At 53.5% G+C, this 19,659-nt stretch overlaps 1 protein-coding gene across 3 annotated transcripts in view; it reads left to right on the top strand.

The window, feature by feature from the left end:
- The window catches only part of PDE10A (phosphodiesterase 10A), a 577,986-nt gene that overhangs the window by 302,056 nt on the left and 256,271 nt on the right, over window positions 1-19,659 (top strand). Inside the window, exon 1 of one of the 3 annotated variants that reach the window (XM_027552018.1) lies at window positions 6,732-6,866. The exons of 1 other annotated variant lie outside the window; for it this stretch is intronic. In XM_027552018.1, coding sequence (XP_027407819.1) covers window positions 6,800-6,866 — 67 coding nt within the window. In that variant the 5' untranslated portion in view covers window positions 6,732-6,799. Of the gene's footprint in view, window positions 1-6,731; window positions 6,867-19,659 lie in introns of those variants that run through there. One more of the 3 variants, XM_027552016.1, reaches the window with a different exon arrangement.

Genomic DNA, 19,659 nt, shown 5'->3' with positions numbered 1-19,659 from the left:
TCTGCTGGGGTTTTGTTTTGAGATGAACAGAAAGGAATACATTCTCTGGATTAAATGAGCCATTTTGTTTCTTATTTTTGAGACAAATCTTGGAATCAACAATTTTACTTTTTCTCACAACGGCACCATGTCCCCTCGTATAAAGGTCAAGTCTCATTGCGAAATGTGGCTATTAAAATAATGTTTGCAAGGAAAGGATTCCCAGGCCACAGATGAAGACCTGCTTATTTCAAATGACCTTAACAACACAGTCATTTGTGTGGACACAAGGCGAGCCTCCCTGGGGAACACACTCATTAGGAACTTTAACAGCTGTTTATGAAACGCTCTGCTTGTCTATATGTAAGGTGGTCTCAGGGGTCAGGAAATTTAGGCCATTCCCAACTTGTCTTATTTCGGAGAAGGCGATGGCACCCCATTCCAGTACTCTTGCCTGGAGAATCCCATGGACGGAGGAGCCTGATGGGCTGCTTTCACTTCTCACTTTCATGCATTAGAGAAGGAAATGGCAACCCACTCCAGTGTTCTTGCCTGGAGAATCCCAGGGACGGAGGAGCCTGGTGGGCTGCCGTCTATGGGGTCCCACAGAGTCGAACACGACTGAAGCGACTTAGCAGCAGCAGCTTGTCTTATTTATCCCCAGTGCCTCCATGGTCACTTTCTACTTAAATGCTTTGAATTGACTTTGGCTCTCTTTGAGGAGTATTTCTTTTGTTTAAGTCTTTTATTTATATAATTATATAAAAATGTATATAATTCTCTTATTCAGTTTTCTGTTTGACTCTTAAGATAGCCTCAAAGGAAACTGATACATGTGACCTCTGAAAGCTGATTGAAAGTGTTGATCATTTAACACTTTAACAGTGTTGATCGTTTAACAGGGTTGTATTCTAATTTGGGTGCTTTTGAGAAGCGAAGACTGCCTCAGCATCCTGTGAATCTCAGTGGGTTTCTGAAGTGACTCGATATTTTCAAAATGGCAGTATCTTCAAAATGTAGTTATGCTCATAGGGATTATCACAGAAACTTAGTATTGATTGTTTAATCTCAGCAGGCCTCTTAGCACCAGTCTCCTGGGGGCTAGATGAAAGCAGCGAAGGTGTTAGTCTCAGTTGTGTCCAGCTCTTTGTGACCCCGTGGACGGTAGCCCACCAGGCTCCTCTGTCCATGGAATTCTCCAGGCGAGAATACTGGAGTGGGTTGGCATTCCCTGACCCAGGGATTGAACCCAGGTCTCTCCAATTGCAGGCAGATTCTTTGCTGTCTGAGCCACCAGGGAAGCCCCAGGGGCTGGATACTCACAGCCATTAAGCAGAGCTTATTTGCATGAGGAATTAATGTTTTGCTTTTGATTAATGAAAATTTCTACTTGGATCTTATTATTCAGCAAGGAATATGCTGAATCCCCCTTTCATACTTAAGGAGATTTATTTGGAATATTAATGTTTTAACAACTGGCCGGTTCTCAAAAACATTCCCTAATTGAAAATTAAGCACCATTTTGGCATTGTTTTGGTGAAGAATAACAACTGGTTTTTAGTTGTTTTATAACACAAAGCAATACTAAAATTTAATTTGTTTTATAGTTAATTTATTTGAGTTCATAAAATAATTTAATCAAAACTGCAGTTTTAGGAATATTAGGGCTGAAGGAGTTGGTTTTCTCAACTCCAGTCTATTTTCAAGGCTGTCCCATTCAGTGTATTGACTGTATAACAACATTGTTCTTGTTGGAATTGTAATGCCCTTTTAAGAAACAGGCCTGACTATAATAACACTGTAAGAATGCCTGCTTCTCTTCAGTCAGGATTTGCTAACATCAGTGCTGACAGCAGTTTGTACTCAGGTGGCGTGAGGTGGCAGGTAGGGAGCAAACGCTGAGTGCCTCTTGTGTGCTGGCCTCTGCTGAAGACTACGGAGGAAGAGACGCATGACTTCACATATCACCTGTTTAAAGTAAAATTGTCAATGCAAATTTTATGTGCATTAAAACTTGGAAGAGGTTTAGTGTAACAGGTTCATATATGCAGATAAAATACCTTAGTTCCAGGAGACAACAAAGCTGTGATGGATTGGAGAAAAATGAAGGCAGGCTTTGAGAAAGAAGTGCTTAAAACTCCAATGAGAACTTGGTGGGCTTGGGAGGCATGAATTAGTGCCTGGCGGCTGGACTCCAGGTTAACATGCCAGATAAGGAATAAATTATCTTCTTAGAGTGCAGAGATCTTGTGTGATATGATACATGTTGATAACTTAGCAGCAATTAAATGGAAAAGTCTGACATATAAACCCACATGTTTTTACTGTGTTTGGGAGCAATAGACACTTGCCTATAAATTATTTTGCTCAAATAACTTTTAAGTGTCAGAGAAATTAAAATCAAGATAGAATGTCCTTTTATAAACTGTATAAATAGACAAGTTTAATATTTAATCAACCTGTGTCTTATATCTTTATAAAGAAAGGTTACTAGCATTTAAAAAGAAAAAACAGGTTATTCAAGAATTAGCACTGTGAATTTTTATAGCTGTAAGCACTAATATTAAAAGTTGTAAAATAAAATCAATGAGACACAGGCCCACATGTTGATCAAAGCATTCATAAAATATTAATTGTATTTATTGTACCTAACTCTTAAGCTCTTTTGTAAAAGGGGTGCATGGTTAACTTATAAAGAAATTTTATGAGAAAAACCAACATTTTACCATTTCTTAGTCTCTTCCTTGAGCCATGCTTTAAAATGTTTTTATGAACATATCTTTCAAATTAGATAATAATCAGGCAGATATTCTTTCCTCTATGTATGGATTATTATGCATAAAATACTAAAATTAATATAAAATTAATATGCAATTAAGCTAATTTTAAAATAACATAGAAGAATTCTTAGAGAATTTAAGTATGCTTGTGGTTGCACAGGTCCACTAATATAAGGCTTCATTACCAATATAAATTTCTTTCTTGATCGTTTTCCTTCATAGAGGGCAGAGGCGAGTGTTTTATATTCTAAAACGTTGAACTGCTAGTGATGAGCATCATGATCTTGGCACCCTTTCTGGTGTTAGCTGCCCTGCTGATATTCTCTTAGTTTCCAATCTTTGCAGTGTGGACGGGCATGTCTTCACCTGAGAACGAAGGAAATTGTTCATTTCATAGAGAGTACCTAGTAGTGGGGTGAATTTTGGCAGTGGTTCTTCCTCTGCTTTTGGAATTACAGCTCCTAATTTCGGTTTGCTTAAATTGTATTGTGATCTGATAACATTTTGACATGTAACTAAGTTTCAAGTTTTATGAGGGCTATCAGAATGCAGAGCTCACTTAATTATGAGCCAACCTGTTTATTCCTGAAAGGTTTGGAGTAACAAGTGTTCAGTCCCAGTCTTCTCCTCCTTCTGAGACATCACTAAGGAAACTCAAAGCGAAGGAAAAGAATCGGCAAGAAACAGCATTCGACAGGTGTTGCAGCACCTGCACACGGGGGTGAGTGACAGCGCCCGCTGAGGCTGTGTGTCTGTGATTTAAATCTTTGACTAAATATTTCATGAAGAAGAAACAGTGGCTGGGCGCCTATTGGATTCACATGAACAGAAGTGCCCTCCAGTATTAAGTAAGGAGGACACTTAACAGATATGATCAATAATCAGTAGGCTCCTCCTCAACCTGTTCCTTTTCCGTTGTCAGGCTCTGGCATTTTTCATTGGTACGGGAAGTGTGTGCTGTCCAGCCATCGGCTGGAGAAAAGAAGGAAGTAAACTAGAAAGAAGTTGATTTCAGAAGAGGGCTAGTGACCATCCTGAAGCTTGTGTCCTGATTTAACGAAGACCCAGAAGAACAAATATCTGATGCTTTCCTCCCTGCGCCCTGTGCCCGGCGCTCCGATGGCTTCTCTTCAAACTAAAGACACATTTTCTTGTAACAGGAAAGTCACTTTAATGACTCCAAAAGGCAACCGAAGAAACCTAAAGGACATTGAGAAGCATTCTGCCTGTAGAAGAATAAACAGTGAACACTTCCAGAAGAAACGCATCCTCCCCAAACCGCCGGGCAGCCAGGCAGACCCTTCCCGCGGGGCCGAGGGCGCCGCGCGCGCGGATCCCCGACTTCCGGGAGAGTAACAGGTGTTAGCGAAGCCAGCCGCATCGGCCTGGAGGCTTCGGAAGACCGGGCTATGCGGCTCGGCCGTTTCGGTTCTTTCTTCGCAAAAAAAAAAAAAAAAAAAAAAAACCCAGCAGGCAAATTCCACCCCCTTCCACCCCCCGTAAGGTAAGAGCCACCGCAATCTTTTGCTGGTTCTGCAAAGTGAAGAATTCCGATCCAGCGAGTGCCAGGGATGGCGCGCGCTAGGAGCGACGCTCAGAGTTCACCGGGCAGTCGCGGAAACGCCCGGGGACCTGGCTAGGGAACCGGGGCCGCGCCGCCGTCCCGGCGCCCCGTCTGCTCAGTCTGGTGCAAATACATACATGCCCTTTTCCACTGTGGCCGTTTGGATTAGAGTGGGGAAAAGCAGACTAGGGAAGAAATTATATTTCAAGATAAAAAACCCCTCCGAACTGGACGGAGAGAAGAAAAAAAAAAAAAATGGAAGGCTAGAAGAGACCCCGGGACCAAGCGCACACTGGGGTCCCCGGCCCTGCGTCCACCGAGCGGCTGCACCGCCGCACATGCCTCTCGCTCAGGTGACCGTCTTGACCTTCGCGGAAGCAGGGCTTCGGCGCGCCGGCCCCAGTCCTGGGAAGGTGACCTAGGCCAGGGAGTCTGGGTAGCCCGTCCCGCCGTGGGGCAGCCGGCCCACCGCCCCAACCCCCGCTCCGCAGCGCTGCGATGGCCCGGCTGCCTGCGATGGGCGGGTACCGACACCTGCGCGCCCGGCGCTCGGCTCTCCAACTTGGCAAACTTCTGGCGGCCGCTCCGTGCTCAGAGCGCCCGTTGGGCGACATAGTTCCCTTTTGTAGTAATTGTCTGGATTGGGGCTGGGGGCCGAGGGAGGGGTCATGGTCCGAGAAAGCCGAGAGTGAGGACTCAGTCTCAGAACTTGTTTGCCTTTTCTATTCTCTGGCCTCACCTGGGCGAACTGGGTTGTGCACACAAAGTTCGTTGTAAAGTGAGTATCAGAGAGGGAGTCCTGGGGAAGAGCTGGCTTGCTAAACCCTAGTTTACTGGGAACAGTAAGCCTTGATAGAAATTCCAACCCAGCGTCTGAGTTGGCACTCTCCTGGGAGTTGTGAGCACATTTCGGTTGGAGCTGCGGGCCGGCTGGCGGGAGGGTGCCCGGGCCCGGGCAGGGGACAAGGCTCGCCCGGCGGTGCACAGCTGGAGCAGCTGCAGGGCGGCGGGTATCAAGAATCTAACACCAGGCCCAGATGTGAGGACGCCTCGCAAGACCCAGGCGTCGCTCGGTCTTCCGGCCCGGGCCCGGGGCGCACCCTGGACGCCGGGAGCCGCTGGGGTGTGGGGCCTGGCGCCGGGGGGCCAAGTAGCTGCGGGGCGCGCTGCGTGGGCGCGGGCGGCTGCGGCGTGGGGCGCCTTGGCTCCGCCAGTGGGCGTCTTCTGCAGCCGCCGCCGCCGCCTCCGCGGGCAGCGGCACTGCGGCGCTTTTCTCCGCTGCTTTCGAGCAGTCGCTGAGGCTTAGCCACCACCGGAGCGCGCACAGACCACGCCACGCTTGCAGGCAGCGTCTCCGCCGCCCCTCGCCCGCCGGGAGCACGCCGATTGTGCGCGCCGGCCGGGAGCCAGGCGCCGCCGCGGGGGACTCGCCCGCCCGGCCCCGGGTCCTCCCGGCCCCCCATGCGGAATACGATGTGAAGACTGGGCCGAGCGGGCGCGGAAGACCGGAGAGGAGGACCAGACGGACGAACGGGCTGATCGGCCCGGGAGGGCTGGCCCTGCGGGGGCGGAGCCCGCGGAGTCCCGGCCTGTCGCGCGCCCCTCCCGCCCGCGGCCGGCCCCCACCGGCGGCCCGAGGAGGAGGAGGGGGGCTATGGCCAGCCCCGAAGAGCCACTTGCTCCCCGCCCCCAGGCCCCCCTGCCCGCGGCGGGGGACGAGCCCGGCTCCGGCAAACTCCGCCCGGAGCCCGGGCGCAGCGCCGCCGGCGGGAGGAGCGCAGCGGGCCCGGGCCCGGCCCCCGAGCCGCCTGGTCGCGGCCGGGCCGAGCGCGCCTGGTCCCCGCGCCCGCCCCCCTCTTCCGCTGGCCGCGCCAGCCCCCCGGGGGGCCCCGGCGCCCTGTCTGCGCGCGGCGGCGGGGGCGGCTGGGTCGCAGCGCGCGCTCCCTTCGCGCTCGCCTTCTCCTCCCCGGTCCGCGCCTCCGCTCCATCTTCCTTTTACTTCTGGCCGCCGCCCCCCCAACCCCCGCCTTCTCTTCTCCCCTCCTCATCTGCTTTTCACCTCCCCGCGCGTCTCCCAGGAAGGGAGGGCGCAGCGGCGGCGGCGGCGGCGGCCCGAGGAGGCGGCGGCGATGCTGGCGGCGGCGGCGGACAAGAGGCGGCTCCCCTGAGCGTCCCCCCCAGCAGGAGTCACCGCGGCGGCGGCGGCGGGCGGCGGCGGCTCTTCCTCTCCCCCGCGCTCCGAGGCTTGCTGCTCTCGGCCCGCGCCGGGCCCCGGCCGCCGCCGCCGCCCCGGCTCCCGCTCGGCCCGGCCGCCCCCCGCGCGGGTTCCCGCGGCTTCCCGGGCGCCGGCGGGGGCTGCCCCGCTCCGGGTCCCGGTCCCGGTCCCAGCCCGGGCGGCGGCGGCCGAACGGCGCGGCGGCCTCGAGGCGCCGGCGCCGCGCTCGCCGCCGCGTTCCCGCTGCTCTTCGCCTCCGACATGGAAGATGGACCTTCTAATAACGCGAGCTGCTTCCGAAGGCTGACGGAGTGTTTCCTGAGCCCCAGTAAGTGTCAGGTTCCGCGTTCCCCGCGGCGGGCGGCGGGCCGGGTGTGTGTGGCCGGCCGGGGGGCGTTGGGCGGCCGGCGACGGGCTTCTCTGGAGGGTCGGGGGGCTCGGCCAGCCCGGGACCCCGGGCTTCCCAGGCTCCTCGTGTCGCGGGGAAGGGTAAGCCGGGAGGGCGGCGGGAGCCGCGCGCTTGGGACGGGACCTGCTGCTGCCCGCTCGGGCCCCCGGGGCTGTTTCTGGCCACGCTCGCCCTGCACGTCTTTTGCTATGATCTCCCACACCACGGACGCCGCCTTCTCTCTATTTAGCCTGGGGCCACTTGGCTGGAGCAGAGGCGCGTCCTTCCTCCGGGGGGGTCCCGCCTGCTGTCTGCCTCGGCTGGAGGAGGGCAGGCCAGGGCCCCGGGACCCCGCGCTCCCCAAGGTGGAGGCACGGGCTGTTCCCCGGGCTCGGTGTCGCGGCCCGGCCTGGCTACCCCGGGCCCCACCGGGACCCGTTTCCAGAGCGTGGACTGACCGCGTGGAGATGGGTGCGCCTCCGCCCAGAGTCCACTTTCTCTCGGATCTCGAGTCTAGATCCTGGGGCTTAGCCGGTGCTCGGGTTGGTAAGGGGCAAGACAATGGGCTGTTAGGGCGAAGGAGAACGGCGCCGCCGGTCCGGACCCCTGGGGCCGCGCCCCACCCGGGACCCCGGGCACTCCCCGCGAGCGGGGCTCGGAGCGCGCCGGAGCAGGGGTGGCGAAAGGCGTGTCACGGGGGAGGGGGGCAAAACCGAGCAGAAGCATCGAGGCAGATATTTGCTAGGAGGCAGGAGGCAGGAGATGTTCAGGGAAGAGGCGCCGGGTGCGCGGAGGAGGGGGCCGCCGTTGTCTTGGATGGAGGGCGAGCGAGGTGAGGACCGGAGACCGGGGCGGGGCGGGAGGTCGCGCCCGCGGGAACCCCGGGCGATTCCGGCGCCAGCCGGGTCGGGCGCGGCTCCTCACGGCCCTCGGCGCGGGCTCCGGCGCCACCGTCCACCGCGTGCGCTCCCGAGCCTTTGTCTGCTTCTCGCCCGGGACCCGCGTTTCCGCGGCGCCTTCTCCCGGCCGGCGGTTCCAGGGTGGCCGTTTTCGGCTTCCCGCTCCCATCTGCCGCTCACTCCGCAGCCCTGGCCGGCCTGCACCTCCCGGGCACCTGGGGTCCGACCCCTCCTCGCGGCCGGAACCCGTCTGGGCTCACCGCCCGCCCGGGAGCCTCTGGGGTGCCGTTCCCGGGCGTGTGAGCGTGTCTGGTGGGGCCTGGCCGCCGCCCCCCATCCTGCCGCGAGCTCCCGCCTCCCTGGCCAGGTTCAGCCCGCTCGGGCCGCGGGACCCAGCGGCCTCGCGGACGCTTGTTGGCGGTCTGGAGCCGCTGGCGGCAGTCTCTGCTCGTGTTTGCCATTGACCTGGAAGGACAGCGGGGTGTGGGCCCTGGACGCCCAGCGGACACTCCTATCCTGTAGCCTCCCCCTAGTCCGACCCGCAGGGCAGCTCTCAGGTGTCTGCCTCCTTCGGGCCCCCACCTTGCGGGTGTTGCTTGACTCCTAATTGCTGCGGTTCAGGAAGGACACGGTCTGCGGGGAGCGGCCTCGCCTGCTGCCCTTAGACGTGTTAGGTATGGACATCTGTACTTGTTGAAACGGACCCCGCTTGGCAGTGAACTGAATGAAGGCTGGCGGAGAGTGTGGAGCTCCTAACTCACTCTGACTTGAGTTGGGTTAGTCCGGTGCCTAGGACTGGGGTTCCAGTCTGCCCCTTTCCTCTTGAACTAGGGATTTCTTTCACTAAAAAATAAAACAGCAGTTTTTCACAATTTGCAGATAGTGGAAGGGAGGGAGACGGGGGTGGAGGCTCCCATACATTGCATATGAAAGTTTTGGGTGGATGACTGTGCTAGGGAGACTGGGTGTGTAGGGATTTCCCTAAAATGATGAAGTTTCTGTTCCTGTTGTTACTGCTGTTTGTCTGGGGTGGGGCAGGTTGGGAGGGATGTTGGGGAGAAGAATAAAGATGAACATCTCAGGTAAGATGGAGGTGTCCTGGGAGAGTCCTTAGCAAACTGTCTTTTTGGAAAGACAGGACCCCGGGGGAGAGGGCCATCTGCCCCCCTTCCCACCCGCTGCCCTGCAGGGAGTTTCTACAGGGAGAGGCCCAGTGATAATAGACTCAGGAGTTGTTGAAGGTTTTTGTTTGTTTCATGGTTTTTTTTTTTTTTTCCTCCCCCTTAATCAAGTCAGTGAGAAGTAGCTTGGGATTTGAATAGGAACCAATGTTTATAAAAATCTTTGGAACATTACTAAGGTAGTAAATACTAAAGGTCCCTGGGTTGGGAAGATCCTGTGGAAAAGGGAATGGCTACCCACTCCAGTATTCTGGCCTGGAGAATTCCATGGACTGTGTAGTCCATGGGGTTCAAAGAGTCGGACACAACTGAGCGACTTTCACACACACGCACACACACTTTTGAGAAAAATCTATTATTGGACCCAGCTCACTGCAAAAATGGCAAGAGGCTAGATGGTGGCTTTAAGAACCGCATCAGTTTCTGCTCGGACACTGTGTCCTTCACGTTAGGGACTCTCTTTCTGTCTATTGCTGCGTGACAAGCCACATTTGTGGGAATTGCTGAAGTACCTGAACCTTGGCAGACTTTTTTGATATTTGTCAATGAAAATGAGTCTTTTTGAGAAAAATCTGGGTTTCTGTAAGAATGCAAAAGTGCCCACATGTGTAAGGATGTGTCATAGCTGGTGGCCGTTTATTCCCTTTTTTCCTTTCTGTCTGATCTCTTCTGGGTCTAACAAGCAAGTTGTCACATAAAGGCTGCTATGTCTGATTGTTGTTTGTAGAAATGCCTGTTTTACCATTATCGGAAAGCAAATCGTGTTTTGAGAGTATAATATCCTGTTTTCACTCCTGTCCATTTTGGCTCTGCATTTTGGTTCACACAGATTCACTGATTCGCTCGGTAATGCATGGAACAAACACTTATTAAGAGCTCCTGCCACTTGCCAGGCGCTGCCCTACCAGGCTGTAGTCCAAGAGTTCACCAACTTGAGAAGAGAGCCTCCGAGAAGCAAGTGCGGCAATGACGCCCAGTGCCAGGGGGCTCGGCGGTCGTTCTCTGACCCTGGCAGGCTGGTGCTGACTGAGCTTCATCACCCATCTGCCTTTAAGCGCTGACCTCTGAGCTTGTCCTCCGGTACTGGGCTTCGGGACTTCACTGCTCGCAGAGGTGTTGCTGTGAAGTCCGCTCTGCAGTGCCGTGTGTGTGTTTGTGTGTGTGTGCGTGTGTGCATGTGTGCGTGTGTGCGCAGACAGGAAAGGAACACCAAGAGGCCATGCTTTGACAGGCCAGTAGGAGCTGCATTGTCTTTTGGAGGAAACAGCTCACTTTGTCTACACGTGGAGCGTGGCAGGGCGTGCAGGAGGTATGTACACCGGTGGGGCAAGGACTTGGAGTTGAGTTGGGAATCCTGCCCTAAGAACACACGAAAGTTAAAGGAAGGTCCTTGTCTCTCTCTTCCTCTCACAAATGCTCCTGCCTCTCTCCTCATGGGTGTTTCCCCGGTAGGCTGCTGTGAATAATGCATAGAGCTGTAGAAAAGAAAAATACTGCTCAGAGACAGCAGAGATAGCGAGGAAAATGAGATAGGAGAGATGAGATAGGATGAGAAAGTGTTGCTGCTGGCGGCAAACACGTCTTCACGCTACAATTTGTTGTATATTTCTAAAATATTCTGAACAGAAAATGTGTATGTGTTTAGGAAAGGTGGATTTTTAATATACTCTCCATCCATGACTAACCACTCCTTGCTCTGTTTCTTGAGACTTAAGATACTGTGTGGCCAACACTTGAGCAAACTGAGATAAATATGGTCCCTTTTAAGAGCAAGTGCGTATAACACACAGACTCTACTCTAGACTTCACATTTAACTTGTTCCTGTGGACCTGATGATTCTGGGATTGCAGTGGGATGCAAGGCTGACTACGCAGCAGCGAAACTGGGTAGAAATCAGTTAACAGCAACTGACAGGGAGATGCAAACAGCGGAAACCAGTCCTTCGGAGGAGCTGCAGTGCCGATGGGATACCCACCAAGATAACCAGCAGAGGAACACTGTGAGGACTTGCCGCCAGGCCCGGGTGAGATCAGGAAAGAGCCCAGCGAAGTGGAGGTGCCAGTGTCTGTCCTGACTGGTGGAATCAGGGTTTAATCAAAGGAGAAGCTGTTTGAACTGGGAGGAGTTATTCATATTCATCAATTTTTAGTTTCACAAAATTCTTCTTTTAATTTCAAGCAACTTCCACGAACAAAGATAATCCCTAAACATTTAAATGAGAAACAGTGGAAACCATAGAAGATGGTGTCTTCTGCAATGTCAGCCTGACCCATTAGCTTGAGGTAATTTTGCATCTAAAACTTTTTCTGTCCCATTAACAAAATTAAGTGAGGTCAATAAATAAATAAGTGATGGGGATACAGCATGGTGACTGTAATTATTAATACTGTATTACATATTTGAAAGTTACCAAGGGAGTAGATCTTAAAAGTACTTATCACACACACACAAATACAGTATATGAGGTAGTAGATTCTGTTTATTGTACAGAAGGTTAAGCTTGATGTGGTGAACATTTTACCAGTTAATACACTGTTAGCTATTGTTTGTTAAAATCAGCTCACAAATTCTGAGAAGGAAAGAAAAAATAATTTTAACGAAAAAGGAATATTTCCCTCTTAAAAGAAGAACTTAGTTTTAATTAAGAAACATTTTAATTTCCTTTTAAAATGTAGATCGAGCTCCTCCAGCTGATATAAATCTGACTAAGGGGAAACTCCACTAATTTATTATACCATTGCTCAGTCTTGTCCCACTCTTTGTGACCCGTGGACTGCAGCAAGCCAGGCTTCCCTGTCCTTCACTGTCTTCCAGAGTTTGCTCAAACTCACATGCATTGAGTCACTGATGCTATCCAACCTTCTCAGCCTCTGTCTTCCCCTTCTCTTTTTGCTTTCAGTCTTTCCCAGCATCAGGGTCTCTTCCAGTAAGTTGACTCTTCATATCAGGTGGCCAAAGTATTGGAGCTTCAGTTTAAGCATCAGTCCTTCCAATGAATATTCAAGACTGATTTCTTTTAGGGTGGACTGGTTTGACCTCTTATAGTCCAAGAGACTCTCAAGAGTCTTCTCCAGCACCATAGTTCAAAAGCATCAATTTTCCAGCACTCAACCTTATGGTCCAAACTCTCACATCCATACATGTCTACTGGAAAAACCATAGCTTTGACTATACAGACCTTTGTTGGCAAAGTGATGGGTCTGCTTTAATATGCTGTCCAGGTTTGTCAGAGCTTTTCTTCCAAGGAGCAAGTGTCTTTCAATTGTATGGCTTCAGTCACCATCCCCAGTGATTTTGGAGCCCAAGAAAAGAAAATCTGTTACTATTTTCACCTTTTCCCCATCTATTTGCCATGAAGTCATGGGACTGGATGCCATGATCCTAGTTTTTTATGTTGGGTTTAAACCAGCTTTTTCACTCTCTTTCACCTTCATCAAGAGGCTCTTTAGTTCTTCTTTGCTTTCTGCCATTAGAGGGCTGCATATCTGAGGTTACTGATATTTCTCCTGGAAATCTTGATTCCAGCTTGTGCTTCATCCAGCCCAGCATTTCAAATGATGTATTCTGCATACAAGTTAAATAAGCAGGATGGCGGTATGCAGCCTTGATGTAGTCCTTTCCCAGTTGGACAGCCCATTGTTCTGTGTCCAATTCCAACTGTTGCTTCTTGATCTGAATACAGGTTTCTCAGGTGACAGGTCAGGTGGTCTGGTTTTCCCATGTCTTTAAGAATTTTCCATAGTTTGTTGTGATCCCCACAGTCAGATCTGAAGTCATGTATGATGTGAAAGTTGGACCATAAAGAAGGCTGAGCACCAAAGAAATGATGCTTTCAAACTGTGGTGCTGGAGAGACTCTTGAGAGTCCCTTGGACTGCAAGGAGATCCAGCCAGTTCATCCTAAAAGAAATCAACCCTGAATATTCATTGGAAGGACTGATGTGGAAGCTGAGGCTCCAGTACTTTGGCCACCTGATGGGAAGAGCTGACTCACTGGAAAAGACGCTGATGATGGGAAAGACTGAGGGCAAGAGGAGAAGGGGATGACAGAGGATGAGATGGTTGGATGGCATCACCGGCTCAATGGACATGAGTTTGAACAAACTCCCGGAGATAGTGAAGGACAGGGAAGCCTGACGTATTACAGTCCACGGGGTTGCAAAGGATTGCACATGACTTAGTGACTGAACAACAACAACTCAGTCAAAGGTTTTAGCTAGTCAGTCAAAGCAGAAGTAGATGTTTATTTTTCTGAAATTCCCTTGCTTTCTCTATAATCCAACAAATGCTGGTGATTTGATCTCTGGTTCCTGTGCCTTTTCTAAATCCAGCTTGAACATCTGAAAGATTTTGGTTCACATACCGCTGAAGCCTACCTTGAAGGCTTTTGAGCATTCCTTGTTAGCCTGTGAACTGAGCACAACTGTGTGATAGTTTGAAAGTTCTTTGAGATTGGAATGAAAACTGACCTTTTGCAGTCCTGGGGCCATTGCTGAGTTTTCCAAATTTGCTGACATATTGAGTGCAACACTTTCACAGCATCATCTTTTAGGATTTGAAATAGCTCAGCTGGAATTCCATCACCTCTATTAGCTTCGTTAGTAGTAATAGTTCCTAAGGCCCACTTGACCTCACAGTCTAGGATGTCTGGCTTTATGTGAGTGACCACACCATCCTGGTTATCCAGGTCATTACGACCTTCTTTGTACAGTTCTTCTATGTATTCTTGACACCTCTTCTTCTTGTCTTCTGCTTCTGTTAGGTCCACACCATTTCTGTCCTTCATTGAGCCCATCTTTGGATGAAATGTTTCCTTGGTATCTCCAATTCTCTGGACTCGATCTCTAGTCTTTCCCATTCTATTGTTTTCCTCAATTTCCTTACATTGTTCACTTATGAAGGTTTTCTTATCTCTCCTAGCTATTCTCTGGAACTCTGCATTCAGTTGGGTTTATCTTTTCCTTTCTCCTAGCCTTTCACTTCTCTTCTTTCCTCCGCTATGTGTAAGGCCCTGTGAGACAATCGCTTTGCCTTCTTGCAGTTCTTTTCTTTGGGATCGTTCTGGTCACCACCTGCTGTACAGCGCTACAAAGCACTGTGCATAGTCTCCAGGCACTCTGTCCACCGGATCTAATCCCTTGAGTCTATTCTTCACGTCCACTGTATAATCACAAGGGATTTGATTTAGGTCATACCTGAGTGAAAGAACGTGAAAGTGAAGTCGCTCAGTCGTGTTCGACTCTTTGCGACCCCATGGACTGTAGCCGGATAGGATTCCCCAGGCAAGAATACTGGAGTGGGTTGCCATTTCCTTCTCCAAAGTGTGGTTTTCCCTCCTTTCTTCAATTTGAGTCTGAATTTTGCAACAAGAAGCTGATGATTGGAGCCATAGTCAGCTCGGTGGTGGAGCTGCTCAAATCTTACAAAGGAAGTAGAGGATGCCTGCACTGGGATTTTACTTGCTGCATTATGCACCTCTGCAGTTCTCTCACTCAGGGACTGGCCTGCTTGCTCCTGCCTGTCTCCCTGTGCAGAAGGAGAGCCTGGTGGGAACCTGAGGGCAGGGGCTCGTCTTCCTGGGTTATAGTCCTGAGCCTGGAGAGACGGTGACACATCCGTGGAAGGAGCCAGATCCTTGTGTTGAAAATTCAGAGGCGAAAGGAAGCCCAACAGCAACATGATGTCTGCCTTCTAGGAGCTTAGACGCTGAAGGCCACTCATCAGAAGTGCCCTTGGCCTTGGCCCTGTCCTGAGGAGCCAGGAGTCGGCCCACCGTGTGTTAGGGATCACAGAGACGGGCCAGCGGACAGGAGGTTAGGGCTGTTGGGGCCAGCAGACAGCAGGTTCCTTGGCGAAGCCGGTGCAGCAGCTCTGGGGCCCAAGCTGAGGCCCCTCTCCTCGGAGGGCCCAGAAAACATTCCACAGCAGCTGGGCCAGGTCTTGCAGTGGAGGGTTCTTCCAGGCAGGGCCGGGGGAAGAGGGCTGGGGAAGGGCACATCGGAGCTTACTCTCTGTGTTCCTGAGTCCAGGGGTGGTCTGCTCACTGCAGGACGAGCCAGTAATCAGAAGACGAGGTATGGATGCAAGGAGCAGCAAGTTTGTTCCAAAGTCCGGCATCCAGGATGATTGTGGACTCGCCCTGGAGTACCCTCTCTGGGAGTCTGGAGGCTGGTCTCTTATAGAACGGGGAGGGCGAGGACCTGAAGGAGCCAAGTGAGAGGCCGGCCTGGGGAGGGGATGTGTTAGTTTCTTGGTTCCTGCAGCCATTAACCCGGGGGCAGGGTCAGGGTGTTCCCCTGAGCTGAACAAAGGCTCTTTAGTTTCACATTCTGGCCGTGGGGCAGGTTCTCGGAGGCAGACCATTAAGGAAGTGAAGTTGCTCAGTCCCGTGCAACTCTTGGCGATCCCATGGACTGTAGCCTACCAGGCTCCTCCATCCGTGGAATTTTCCAGGCAAGAGTACTGGAGCGGGTGGGTTGCCATTTCCTTCTCCAGGGGATCTTCCCGACCCGGCGATCGAACCCAGGTCTCCCGCATGGCAGGCAGACGCTATACCTCTGAGCCACCAGGGAAGCCTAGAGATGGCATCCTTTTAGTGATTGTTGTGACAGAGGCAGTGGGAAGCAGAGGTTGACGGGCAAGACAGAGACCCGCAGGCAGTCAGAGCTGGTGCTTCCCTGTTCCTTCAGGAGGTGGCTGAGGGGCGTCCTGGGGAGGGGGCTGTAAGACTGACGGAGCTCCTCCAGGCCGCTGCCGCGGGTCTCACGGTTGTCCTTTGAAGGGCTGTACAGAGACGTAAGGGGGAAGGTGAGAAGACCGCCTTCTGAGGTAGAGCTGGGCAGAGGCGGAGGCGAGGGCGGGGGGCTCCTCTGTGGCAGGCACTCTACCAGGTGAGGGGAGGCCGGGCCGGGCCGAGATGGGCTGGGTGACCGTGTGAGGTCGGGGACGGTGGAGGTGTGTTTTGGGGGTGGGGCATGGTCCTGTGACCCGGAGAGAAGAAAGATCAGCATGGAAAGACGCTGCGCCTGCCCTGTGGCGAGCCCTGCTGGTGGTGCCTATCCACTGTGCTGTAGGCCCCGAGCCGTCAGACGCGGGGACCCCAGATAGCAGAAGTGTCAAGCATCTTCAGAGTTTGCAGTGAGTTAAACTGGAGAGTTGGCCGCTCTAGTCTGGGTGATCCATGAGAGTCTGTCTGGGAAGAGGAAGTTACATTGGAATGTCAGCGACCGAGGGCTGCCAGCTCGGTGGGCATGAGAAAGAGGTCACCCCAGACAGAGGTCGCCCCGAGGAGCAGAGTGAGGCCTGACCCCTGGGAGCACCTCGCTGAGGTGCCCACGGGTGGTTAGGGTCCTGTCCAGTTTGCCTTTTGCTCCCTCGTGGGGGACGGTCTCCGAAGGTTCTAGGCAGGTGTGTGATGGGTGATCCGTGAGGTCAGTCCCTTCTTCCTGCCGTCAGGCCAGTGAGTCTGAGGGGCTGCGGTGGGTGTGGTGGCCCGAAGGCCACCTCGCTGTAGTTGGGACCAGAGACAGTGGTCGTTTGGATCAGGGTGGTGATGATGGCAAAGGAAGCTGTCGAATTCCGTGGCTTCGGGGCCGTGTTTGGGGGCAGAATGTATAAGACGTGCAAGTGGATCAGCTACGTGGAGGGGCGGCGGGGTGGGCAAGGCGTCCAGAACAAGGCCCAGGGTTTGGCTGGAGCGCCGGGCACCAAGCGAAACTGCTGTGACGGGAGGGACTCAGGCGTCCTGCGTGGCCGTGTCAAGTCTAAGATGCCCGCGGCGCAGTTCAGTGGAGCTGATGAGAAGGCAGTTGGAAAAGTTAAGTCTGGAAACTGGAAGGGTCGATGGACCAAGACCGGAGGATTTAGATTATAATCATGGTGTTTAAAGCCGTGGGATTGTATGTTCCCTGCTGTGAGTCTGTGGGTACTTCAGGTGAAGTCGAGGGTCTTGGTGGCGGTCGCTCAAGAATCAGCCCTGTGCTGTGGGGTGAGGCGCCCCCCGGCTCTGATGAGTGACGGGGGGCTCTGGACAGGGAACTGAGGAGATCTGTGACTCCGCAGGGAGCAGGTGGAGCCCTGTTCTGAATGGGAACCCGAAATAACCGTGGGAGTGAAGGGCCAGAGGCAAAGCCAGCGGGAGAGAAGGGCCGTGGAGGCCCTGAGGAGGGGCCGTCTGAGAGCCAGGAAGCGAAGCAGAGCAGAGCAAGCCGCAGAGTCTGGAAGAAGGACCTGGAGGCGGAGGCGGCCAGTGCCCCGGTTTCCCCAGAGTCAGTGGAGCCAGGAGCTGCAGGCGGCCTCCGCGGGGCTTCCGGGGAGCGGTGGAGGCGGAGCTGTCTTCAGGGGCTGGGGGGCAGTGGAGACGAGACGCGCGGTGTTCAGTCCTCACAGAAGGAAGGGGAGACGTCGCCCCGAGACCCAGGGGTCGCCCCATGACCCAGGGGATACCCCGTGACCTGGGGGTCACCCCATGGCCCGGGGAGGGACGTGCTGGCTTTTCCCACCTAGGACTGGCCGGAGAGTTATTCGTTGAGGAAAAGGAGTTTGAAGACTAAGCAAAAAGAGAGCGGGACAGAACCTCGGAGCCTCTGGGGACCTCGTCCTCAGAGAGGGGGCAGGGTGAGCGGCCTAGGGGCTGAGGGCCTGACAGCCCCCTCGCGGGCCCTCCTGCCGGCTCCCTGACTGGGCAGCGCCCTGGGCTCTGAGAGGGATGGGAGTGGGAGGGTAGGAGGGCGAGTCCCCCGAGCCGAGCTGCCCGGGGCCACACCAGAGTCAGGGGTGCGATCGGAAGGTCCTGCCCTGGTCAGAGGGGGTGGACGGGAGACTGGACAGTTAGCGGAGTGACGGGAACAGCGGAGAGCCTTGCAGGAGGGAAGGTATATGGTGAAAGGAGCATGGAGGGCTGACCCTTCACAGTGCGTCGGGGGGCGTGGGTGAGGCTGAGCTGGCACAGAGCATGGGCACGCGCGTCTGTGTTGAACCAGGAAGCGTGGACACTTGTGAGCTCTGAGGACACATCTTGGTGACAATGGTCTGGCGGGATGAGACTTGAGAAGTGTCTCGAGGGGGCAGAGCGTTAGGCGTGTGGAGCTGAGCCTGGAGGGGAGTCTGCCGTCAGAATCCCAGACGCAGAAGTGGGGTGATCTGGTGGGGGCTTCCTGCAGAGGAGGGAAGATAAAGCTGGTGGGAGGGAGCCAGGAGAGACTACCAGGTCCGGCCCCGCCCCACAGCCCCCCCCACACCCCAGGTCATTCCAGTGTTTGGTTGGGGAAGGGGTGTCATCAGATGATCTAACGTGCGCGTGTCCACTGAGCACCAGCTGCCTTTGTCCCCACTGCTCATGCGTCGGTCCAGACCCATCCTTGCCTTCGACAAGCTGCTGCGTGATGAGGGATGCGGACAAGATCAAAGGCAATCACTGGTGACTGGTGGAGGGTTTCACAGTGGGAAGCATGTGCTTTAATGGCATCTACCGCCCCCAGGAAGACCTCTGTGTCTCCCTCCATCTGCCTTTAAAGCTCTCCGTGCGGTGACCCCCCGGCGCCTCCCGCCTCACCTCCCCTCCAGTGCCCACGGTGCCAACCGCTTGGGACCCTGAGCTTCTGGCTGGGTCAGGAGGTCTCCTCCTACACCCAGCCCTTCCCCCCAACCAGGGCAGCTTCGGGTCCTCTGGAGTCCAGCCCTGCTCCTAGCATGCTCACGGGCCCATCTGTGTCTCCCAGTGCCTGGAGCTTGTACTGGGCCACACGCGTGTGCTCCCCGAGGGCAGGAAGCACCTTCTATTCCTTGTCTTAACCTCAGTGCCTCGTGCAGATGTCGGTGACAGAAGTCTAAGGAATAAGCAGGAGAAGGTGTGAGAGTGGGAGAGACCGAGCAATATGGTCCTGTAAAAACATGAGTTTCCACAGAGGAACAATGAGATAGGTAATGTGGCCAATAAATTCTGCCCATGTAAGCCAGAACTTCTTTGATTCTTTTTTCTTTTCCACGGGATCTGAGTATGCTCTGGCCCCGGTGACAGGGCCTCGGAGTCGCTGAGAGCGTGGCATCTTCCTGTGTCTGAGCCATGGGCTCGGGGAGCTCCAGGGCTGAGGGCGGAGGGGCGATCAGCGTTAAGAGCGTTCTGGCCGCCTCAGCTTTAGTTCCCGAGGCGGTGATAAAAAGCTTTTTACTTTGACGAAAACATTTTCTAGACTAGGAAAGAGAAAGCGTTGCTTATGAAGTGCTGAAACAGTGCCATGTGTTTGGACGTGCTGAATTATTTATAAGCATGCAAGCGTATCTGGACTTTTAGAAGTCGGTGAGTGCTGTGTAAGAAGCAGTTTTGCAGGAAGAGCGTGTCCCTGCCTGGGCGGAGCACCCCGAGCAGGGGGCAGTCAGGCTGCGCCGCTCTGCCCACGACCTGGGTGTGCCCCCCTGCCCCGGGGTTCTAGCAGCTTCTCAAATAAACCTCTGCAGTGATACCCACAGGAGCTTGATCACTGTGCTGCCTCCATTTGGATCAGTGTACACTTTATCTTTGCTATTAAGACTGCATGCTTTTTTTCCAATTTTCTTTTGTCCCAGGACCAGAAGTTTACTGTGGAAACATTCTCGGGTCCTCAGTCCTTGTGCCTTTTTAGGATAATGTTCTTTGCATCTCATGGTTAATTATCT

The sequence above is a fragment of the Bos indicus x Bos taurus genome, chromosome 9 (genome assembly GCF_003369695.1).
Source record: "Bos indicus x Bos taurus breed Angus x Brahman F1 hybrid chromosome 9, Bos_hybrid_MaternalHap_v2.0, whole genome shotgun sequence".
In the NCBI taxonomy this organism is placed as follows: domain Eukaryota; kingdom Metazoa; phylum Chordata; class Mammalia; order Artiodactyla; family Bovidae; genus Bos; species Bos indicus x Bos taurus.
This window is presented reverse-complemented; position numbering and strand designations above follow the sequence as displayed.